The sequence below is a fragment of the Dermacentor silvarum genome, chromosome 10 (assembly GCF_013339745.2).
Source record: "Dermacentor silvarum isolate Dsil-2018 chromosome 10, BIME_Dsil_1.4, whole genome shotgun sequence".
Lineage (NCBI taxonomy): Eukaryota > Metazoa > Arthropoda > Arachnida > Ixodida > Ixodidae > Dermacentor > Dermacentor silvarum.
This window is the reverse complement of record NC_051163.1, coordinates 109,126,599-109,136,555: the sequence shown is the minus strand read 5'-3', so window position 1 is coordinate 109,136,555 and position 9,957 is coordinate 109,126,599. Positions and strand designations below refer to the sequence as shown.

The 9,957-nt window shown below is 55.0% G+C and overlaps 1 protein-coding gene across 1 annotated transcript; it reads left to right on the top strand.

Moving 5' to 3' along the window:
- Positions 1–764: 764 nt before the first annotated feature.
- On the top strand, positions 765–2,266 carry LOC119431755 (uncharacterized). Its single transcript, XM_037699224.1, has 2 exons — positions 765–846; positions 1,509–2,266. The coding sequence occupies exons 1-2, from the start codon at positions 765–767 to the stop codon at positions 2,264–2,266; spliced, it is 840 nt and encodes a 279-aa protein (XP_037555152.1).
- The last annotated feature ends 7,691 nt before the right edge of the window (positions 2,267–9,957 follow it).

Below are 9,957 nucleotides of genomic sequence, written 5' to 3'. Positions count from 1 at the left end.
GACAACAAGCGGACCCCCAGTCTAGGGCGCGGGAAGGTGCAGCAAAACGGCAACGCCGGCAAGCGGACCCGGAGCTGAGGGCTCGCGAAGCTGCAGGAGCACGGCAACGCCGGCATGTGGACCCGGACCTGAGGGCTCGCAAAGCTGCAGCAGTACGGCAACGCCGGCAAGCGGACCCGGAGCTGAGGGCTTGCGAAGCTCGCGCTTGAACCGAGCAACGGCGCCACCAACCTGGAGGAACGCTGCGAGCGCGGAGCAAGCGGACGCACCTCACATCGGCTCCGGCAATTTCCCTCCGGTTTACCGAAAATTCCAAGGGACCCCGTGAAATTTAGCGTCTACTAGACGGATAACATCACCCGGCGCCCGAAGATACCATTCTGGACCAGGTGGGCCAATTTTTGGGCCCCCATTTTTGTCTTCGCCACTTCACCCAGCTGGGCCTAACACCCCGGAGTCGATCTCCATCGTTCTCCGCGGCCGCCATGGCAGCCTCTGCTTGGCGCGGGTATGATCCCGAGACGATGACATGGTCAGAAATCGTCGCAGAAGCCCCGTCTTCGCTTGAAACTTCCACTCCGAAAGAGATAGTGGATGAAGGCCTTTTCTCGTTGGTGGCACTTCGTAAAAGCCAGCAACGCCCGAACGCCTCGGCGGTCAACGGACTCTCCATAAGTGCCGGTGTTTCTGTGCCTCCGAATACTGCAAGGTCCAACCCTCAGCTCTCAAAAGCAGCAGGGTCGAAGAAATGGCGGCCCACCGCTATGCCTCGACTCCGCAAAGAAGATTTCACAATCGTCATCAAGCCCAGAGTGACGATTTCCCTAAAGACGGCCCTGCAGAACGGTGAGCTTGATGCTTTGCTCTCTGCCTATGTAAATCCATCTTCGGCGGACACTCTTAGTGTCTGGCCCATCTGCGACCAGACTATCGTCATTGCCACCACTCAAGACATCAATGCGGGGAGCGCGCTCGCTCGTGAATTTACACTTAATGCTTCCAAAGGCCTCATCCCGGTGGTCGGACGTGCCAAAGTCAATGGTGAAGTCTGCAGGGGGATTATTACAGTTCATGAGCAAGAAACTTCTACCACCTTGAAATCTAAAGTCCAGTGGCACGGAGGAGAGATAGCCTTCATCCGCAAGCTGGGGAAATCGACGATTGCCCTGCTCACCTTCGTGAGGCACAGAGTACCGCGTTACGTGCACTAAACAATGTGGTGACTGTGGTGCGCGAATATAAGCGTACTATTCCCGCGTGTTTCCGATGAGGCACCATCGGTCACCGTCCGGACTTATGCCCGAATCCTCAAGACAGTCGCTGTGGACACTGCGGCGAAACAGTCGCAGTCCTCGAAGACGGCAACATAGCGCCCCACGAGTGCACTCCTTCCTGCATTGTGTGCGGTGGCGGTCATCTTACGGGCTCGTAAGACTGCAAAGCCAAATTCCGACGGCTGCAACAACCGGGCAACCCGACCGGTCAATGAACCTAACCTCGGACTGCAGTGCCCTCGGGTCCTGTCACCACTTCAAAAGCTCCCACGCCTAGCAACAAGACGACGAAAGGCGCAATCAGACCAGCGCCACCGGCGGGCACCTTGCCTGGACGTGCCCCCAAGTCTCCTCGGTCAACTAACCCGAAAGCGTCACGGGATCCAGACGCCCCTGCATTCCAAGACGGGGATTTCCCGGCTCTCCAGGGCCCTCCGTCGGGCGCACCAAAGAATACTTCTCAGGCCAAGGTAGGCAGCCGAGACGGGCCTCCTCCGCCTCCCCGCACTCCTCTACCTTCTCCCCCACCAAAGGTTCCTCCTTATCCACCCCTTAATTCTGACATCGCGGACCTCCACCGCGAGCTCGAGACTCTCCAGGCACAAAATGCTCAACTTAACGCCAAAATTCACGCGCTAGAAACGGCTCGGTCCTCCCCGCCCCCAGCACAGGTAGCTCCGGAACCGATGCATGTGGTGCCGGCGGAGCCGACACCCTGTAGCTCCGACTTGCGTTTCACCGCCCTCGAAAACGCCCTTGCCGAGTTGACGACTCAGTTATCAAATTTTGGCCAAATCCAAGACAGCCTTCTAAAGGCAGTCACAGCCACGGTTACGGCCGCCGTGACGGCCAACATTAAGACATATCTAGAGTCAAACCCCCGGCTTCCACGCCGAACGGGACGCCTCAAAGACGCGAGCCGCCCATCAAAATTCACCCGACCTATCGATCTAACCGAACTCGCGGAGGAGCCGGAATCGCTCCCGCTGTAGGTGACGGAACCTGGGCCGGCTCTCCAAGGCTATCTCCCTTCAAATCAACATGGCTGTGCCCCCTCCCAACCAACCCCCTAGAGGGCGGCGGCCCCCGCAAAGACAGCAAGCTCTCTATCTTGTGCAATGGAATTGTCGGGGTTTCAAAGACAGGACGAAACGCGCCTACTTAAGGGAGTACATTGACAATCTCGAACACCCCGCCGCCGTCCTTGCGTTGCAAGAAATCGGAGCTGCGGTTAAGCTCTCGGCTTTAACGCTTTTCAGCGAGACCCATCCACCTGTCTCCTAGTCAATAAAGGCTACTACCGCCCATCGTTTTCTGAATCTGACGTCTTACATCCTGAAACCAGTATCTTCACGGCAGAGGCCTATGCCTTACTGTCGGCTACTAAACACATCAAGAAAGCCAAGCTCCCAAAGGCCATTATATTCACAGATTCCTTAAGTGTCGTGAAATCTTTGAAATCTCTACGAAAACAGAAAAATCCTGTTATAAATAACCTCTATTCATTACTCTGCAATATGTATGCTTCTAATCAACACGTTGTAATATGTTGGGTGCCTGGGCACAGGTATATAGAGGGTAACGAGCTTGCCGACAAAAATGGCAACTTCCATAGCAACAAAACATAGCAATTTTCCATACCCGTTCCTGCCACAGACTTAAAGCCATTTCTACGCAAAAAACTCAGAAACTATTGGCAACACTTATGGGATGAACAAACACTGAACAAACTCCATGTAATTAAGCCCCTTTTGGGCAACTGGCCATCATAACAAAGTCACGACACACTGAAGTTCTCTTTTGCCGCCTTAGAATAGGACATACATATGGTACACATTCATATATTTTAACTGGTGCTGAACCTCCCCCCTGTGGCAGATGTGGGGAAAGGCTGACCGTACTCCACGTCTTACTGGAGTGTCGGGAAGCCGAAACAGAGAGAAGGGAAACATTTCCCTGTAGCATACCACTATCATATCCCTCTTCATCCTACGATGTTTATTGGTGAAGAACCTCTTTTTAACGCCAAAGCAGTTCTCCGTTTCTTGAACGATGTTGTACTACACGTTATTAGCCCAATAAGTTCATAGCGCATCCTCTCTCCAGAGGATGCTGCTGTGATAGTTTATTTTTATAGCACGTGCCTTCAGGCCCTTGTGTTTCAAGGGCTTTGTTTAGGCAATTGTGCTTCTGGCCAATTCTTGCATCTGTTATATTTTGTAAATCGTATCATTCTCCCTCAATGCATTCTTCGTTTTCATAGCACACCTCATTAGCCATTGCCATGGTCTTAATACATGTATGTTTTACGCACTTTACAGCGACTATTTTAGGCCTCTTTACAGCCACGCCTCATCTATTTCTCAGAATTCATCGCTCCACTGCAAGCTCACAAACACTGGCATGGCGCTCTTTGGCCATACTTGGCCCTTGCGCCATTAAACACCATACATCATCATCATCAATAAAGGCTAACACAGCGCAGGAGGTTGATCTCGACCTAAATCTGGAATATTCGTACGTGATGGTCTCTGTCCTTCCCCTGCGGCGAACAGATAGTCCCGTACACATACTTAATATATACTGCCCCCGAAACTAAAAAAAACGTAACTTTTTCTAACATCTTTAGCGCAGCGCTAAGGATCGCGGGTGGCGATCCCCTGATGATAGTGGGCGATTTTAACGCCCCTGTCCCATGTGGGGCTATCGCAAGGAAGAGCCGCGTGGTCGTAAGTTGGCGGGACTTATATCTATGCTGGGCATCACTCTTCTAACCGTCCCGATCCACGCAACACGTGTAGGGAATTCCGTCACTCGGGACACCTGCCCCGACCTTACCCTCACGAAACATATCCAACACGCAGACTGGATCAACACCGAGGACACCCTCGGTAGCGACCACTGCATACTGAACACAGTCATTTACACTCGACCCTTACATCGCCCTTTTGCACAAGCCAAACTTCCCGACTAGAATGCTTTCCGCCAGGCCCTCCCCGTAACTTCTCTCTTGGAACAAGACAACTCCACTTGGGCACACGGACTCGTGCAAACACTCCGTTCACACGAAAAGCAGATACAGCTTACGGAACGTGCACCGGACGTAGATAACCACCTGATGCACCTCTGGGAAGCTCGCCGCAGCCTAACCAAACGATGGCGGCGCCAGAAACACAATCGTAAACTCCGCGCTCGCATCTCTGACCTTACTCAGCAAGCAGCCGAGTACGCTGCCCAGCTCGCAGATACTAACTGGGTAGATAGATGTAACAACGCAGCAAGACAGATGTCGAGCCGCAACACTTGGTGGTTCTTCAGGAGTCTCATAGACCCTACACAAACGCGATCGGAAACCCAGAAACACCTCACTCGCGCACTACACAACTTTCAAGGAAACACGGAGCAGCTAGCGAACGCTTTGCGCTCACAATACCTCAATCAGGATCGAGACCCGCGAGGGATGGATTATTCGTATGCAGGCTGCGATAATCTGGAGATGGATCAGCCTTTCCAGCTTCACGACCTTCGCGCGGCTCTTGCACAAATGCGCAGGGGGAAGGCGCCCGGGAGAGATAAGGTAACAGTCAAACTATTGGCAAACCTTTCAGATCGGGCATACGGAACCCTACTCGAATACATCAACGCCATTTGGACCGGGGACACTTCGTTGCCAGCCGATTGGAAGACATCATTGGTAACCTTTATCCCGAAGGCGGGGAAATCGGTAAACATAGACAACCTCCGGCCCATCTCCCTCACTTCATGTGTAGGGGAACTCGTGGAAGCGATGGTCCGTGACCACCTTTCGGAATATCTCGAGAGCAAGAACACCTTCGCCGACACCATGTGCGGCTTCCGACCTCAAAAGTCGGCACAAGACATCCTTTTACAGCTTCATCACGAGATCCTCGAACCCACCGAACACCCACATAACGACAAGATAGTCTTGGCACTCGATCTCAAGGGTGCCTTTGATAATATTAAGCACGCCGTCATACTAAAGCATCTTAGCGAGACCAACTGCGGCGCTCGTACATTCAACTATATCAAACATTTCGTAACGGACCGCTTGGCCTTTATACGCCTACGAGAGACCGAGTACGGCCCGTTTGAGATGGGAACACGGGGCACACCACAAGGCGCTGTGTTGTCCCCGCTTCCCTTTAACATTGCCATGACACACCTCCCGGCACAGTTGGCCGGTGTCGATGGTGTTCAGCATGCGCTGTACGCCGACGACATCACCATCTGGGTCACTAGGGGAAACATAGGAGTGATGGAGGAATGCCTGCAAGCAGCGGCGAGCATAGTAGACCACTATGCTACGTACTGCGACCTCCAATGCTCCCCGTCCAAATCTCAATTTGTGCATATTCGACCTTCCCCGAAGTGCAAAATCTCAGTTCAGCTTTCTCTCGCCAGTGGCCCCACCCGAGAAGTGGAGGAGATTCGAGTACTCGGTCTCTTTATTAATCAAAATCGCAAGGCAGACACAACTCTTGCCAAACTCCGCAAGGTCGGCGACCAGGTGGGCCGGATGGTTCGCCGCGTTTCCAACAAGCGAGGAGGGTTTGAAAAGTAAGGATGCGGTGCGGCTCGCACATGCCTTCGTGACTAGTAGAGTACTGTACTCGACTCCATACCTACGCTTACGAAAACACGACGAAGATTGCTTGGAGGTTGTACTCCGCAAAATGCTCAAGAGAGCCCTCGACCTCCCGATCTCCACTTCCAACGCGCGTCTTCTTGCGTTGGGGGTGGTGAACACCTATCGGAACTTCGCGAGGCGCATCTTGTTAAGCAATACACGCGTCTCGCCCAGACAGTGTCCGGTCGCCGCCTCTTGGACCGCTTACATATTAAACATGACCACCATACGATGGAAAGGGTTCGAGTGCCGGAACTGTGGAGACGCGCCCTCTACGTTCGAACTCTTCCAACTAAGATGAACAGGGACCAAATGGGCGGCGCCAGGTGCGGGCGGATGCCCTGCACCGCCACTATGGCTCTAAGAAACACGTCTTCTACGTCGATATTGCAGGCCCAAACCACTCCAGGGGGGGGGGGGGGGGGCGATGGTACACGGTTGCAATAATACACGAGGAAATACAAGAGGATGGCCTCTCGTTCAAAGCACCCAGCTCAACGCACGCGAAGGAGGTGTCGATCACCCTCGCAGCCTCCCATCCCGACTCTAAATTCATCCTCGCAGACATCCCGCGAAGCCTGTCGTAACTTTCAATTCGGATGGATCACTCCTCTCGCTGACAAAATTCTTCGCCGCAGTATTCGCGACTGCGATCCAACTCATCGCTCAATCATATGGGTCCCCGGCCACCAAGGCATGCCAGGTAACGAAGCCGCCCGCGCACTCACTTACCGGGCACCAGGCATCACTTGGGAGGACCTTGACCCAGATCACAGCCCTCTTCTTTCTTTTAAAGATATTACTGAGCACCATCGTGCCGAACACTGGCGTTACCCGGTTCCTATGAAGGGGCTGGGTAAAGCTGGCGAACCAACTCTCCTTAGGCTCTTTACAAACACTCTGCTGTGCCCGGCGTTTTCTTAAGCACTTTGATCCTTCTTTTGACGGCCGCTGCTCATTCTGTGGGGAGGTGGCCGACACCTTCCACATGGTTTGGGCATGCCGGCAAAATACTTCTCTCCCCCCCCCCCCCCATCACCCTTCCCCTACTCGAGAGGACTGGGAGGCGGCCTGCTCGGCTGCCAGAAACTATCGGCCCACAAGCCCTAGTTCGGCGGACCCGGACAGCGGTCAAGACCACGGGGTCCCGGAGTGAGGGACTCCGCCCAGTGTTGCAGGGGGCGCGACCCACAAGAGGCCCTCTCCCCAGCACCTCTCTGTATATATAGGCCAATAAATGCTTTCACACCACCACCACCAACCTCAGGTAGATAACGCATCCGCGTTTTTTCCGCCGCTTCCGCGCACATCGCCGCTTCTGGGTCCGCTGCTTGCCGGCGCCGCGCTTCAACCGAGCATCGGGTGCACCAACCTCAGGTAGAAAACGCTTCCGGCCTTTTGCCGCCGCTTCCCGCGCACTCGCCGCTTCTGGGTCCGCTGCTTGCCGGCGCCGCGCTTCAACCGAGCATCGGTGCCACCAACCTCAGGTAGAAAACGCTTCCGGCGTTTTGCCGCCGCTTCCCGCGCACTCGCCGCTTCTGGGTCCGCTGCTTGCCGGCGCCGCGCTTCAACCGAGCATCGGTGCCACCAACCTCAGGTAGAAAACGCTTCCGGCGTTTTTCCGCCGCTTCCCGCGCACTCGCCGCTTCTGGGTCCGCTGCTTGCCGGCGCCGCGCTTCAACCGAGCATCGGTGCCACCAACCTCAGGTAGAAAACGCTTCCGGCGTTTTGCCGCCGCTTCCCGCGCACTCGCCGCTTCTGGGTCCGCTTCTTGCCGGCGCCGCGCTTCAACCGAGCATCGGTGCCACCAACCTCAGGTAGAAAACGCTTCCGGCGTTTTGCCGCCGCTTCCCGCGCACTCGCCGCTTCTGGTCCGCTGCTTGCCGGCGCCGCGCTTCAACCGAGCATCGGTGCCACCAACCTCAGGTAGAAAACGCTTCCGGCGTTTTGCCGCCGCTTCCCGCGCACTCTCGCCGCTTCTGGGTCCGCTGCTTGCCGGCGCCGCGCTTCAACCGAGCATCGGTGCCACCAACCTCAGGTAGAAAACGCTTCCGGCGTTTTGCCGCCGCTTCCCGCGCACTCGCCGCTTCTGGGTCCGCTGCTTGCCGGCGCCGCGCTTCAACCGAGCATCGGTGCCACCAACCTCAGGTAGAAAACGCTTCCGGCGTTTGCCGCCGCTTCCCGCGCACTCGCCGCTTCTGGGTCCGCTGCTTGCCGGCGCCGCGCTTCAACCGAGCATCGGTGCCACCAACCTCAGGTAGAAACGCTTCCGGCGTTTTGCCGCCGCTTCCCGCGCACTCGCCCGCTTCTGGGTCCGCTGCTTGCCGGCGCCGCGCTTCAACCGAGCATCGGTGCCACCAACCTCAGGTAGAAAACGCTTCCGGCGTTTTGCCGCCGCTTCCCGCGCACTCGCCGCTTCTGGGTCCACTGCTTGCCGGCGCCGCGCTTCAACCGAGCATCGGTGCCACCAACCTCAGGTAGAAACGCTTCCGGCGTTTTTCCGCCGCTTCCCGCGCACTCGCCGCTTCTGGGTCCGCTGCTTGCCGGCGCCGCGCTTCAACCGAGCATCGGTGCCACCAACCTCAGGTAGAAAACGCTTCCGGCGTTTTGCCGCCGCTTCCCGCGCACTCGCCGCTTCTGGGTCCGCTGCTTGCCGGCGCCCGCTTCAACCGAGCATCGGTGCCACCAACCTCAGGTAGAAAACGCTTCCGGCGTTTTTTCCGCCGCTTCCCGCGCACTCGCCGCTTCTGGGTCCGCTGCTTGCCGGCGCCGCGCTTCAACCGAGCATCGGTGCCACCAACCTCAGGTAGAAAACGCTTCCGGCGTTTTGCCGCCGCTTCCCGCGCACTCGCCGCTTCTGGGTCCGCTGCTTGCCGGCGCCGCGCTTCAACCGAGCATCGGTGCCACCAACCTCAGGTAGAAAACGCTTCCGGCGTTTTTCCGCCGCTTCCGCGCACCTCGCCGCTTCTGGGTCCGCTGCTTGCCGGCGCCGCGCTTCAACCGAGCATCACTCTTAAAAAAAAAGGTAGTCTCAACCGACTCTTTTTGAGGTGTATCTGCTCGTCACACATATGACCACTTTTTGGGTGGTAACATAGACTCCCTTGGAATTACAGTACCGGCGACTCTCTTGCAGTACCGGTGACTCTCTCCCTCAAGGAGCACTGAGGAGTATGTATTACTCCCAAAGCAGGAGTTGATGCGACTACCTCAGTGGTCCACGCGAGTACCTCTTGGTAGTCAGCCGAACCCCTTTGCAATGGCAACAATGACCCTTCCTAGGGTAGTCATTTGACAACTGACAAACAATGGTGGTGTACATGACTACCATGGCAAGAGTTGATACGACTACCTTAGTGGTCGATGCAAGTACCTCTTGGTAGTCAGAGGAACCCTTTTGCAATGGCCACAATGACCCTTCATAGGTAGTCATTTGACAACTGACAAATAATGGGTTGTACATGACTACCATGGCAAGAGTTGATGCGACTACCTCAGTGGTCCATGCAAGTACCTCTTGGTAGTCAATGGAACCCCTTTGCAATGGCAACCATGACCCTTCCTAGGGTAGTCAATTGACTGACAATGGTGGTGTACTGACTACCATGGTAAGAATTGCTGAAACTAGCTCCTGGTACTCAACCAGACCCTTCACAGCAGCTGCTGTGACCTCTGCCTGGGGAGTCAAAGACTATCTCTAAGCTAATATGGAAGCTCGCTACATATAGATTTTAATTTGTGTAAGCAACAAACGCGTAGCTATTCAGCAGCTCCAGCCACCATTAGATGTTATAATAAACTGCAAAACTATAAACAACTAAAAGAACACTGAGCAAAATGAGAACAAGATGAAAGCAGAGCCAACGTTTCGACAAGTGGACTTGTCTTTTTTAAGGCGACAACGAAAAAAACAGTTAGCATATAACATCACAATGAGTTAAACACCAAGAGCCAAATTTCACTATCATATGTAATAACCTCAAATGCATCAGCATCATACCTGGTAAAATAGAAGACAGCAATCTGATTTGCTAA

Excerpts from the sequence above, each read along its gene's own strand:
- LOC119431755 (XM_037699224.1), top strand. The coding sequence starts at position 765 with ATGCCTCGACTCCGCAAAGAAGATTTCACAATCGTCATCAAGCCCAGA. Across the intron at positions 847-1,508 it reads AAAGACGGCCCTGCAGAACG|TGCCCTCGGGTCCTGTCACC; the intron begins GTGAGCTTGATG and ends CTCGGACTGCAG.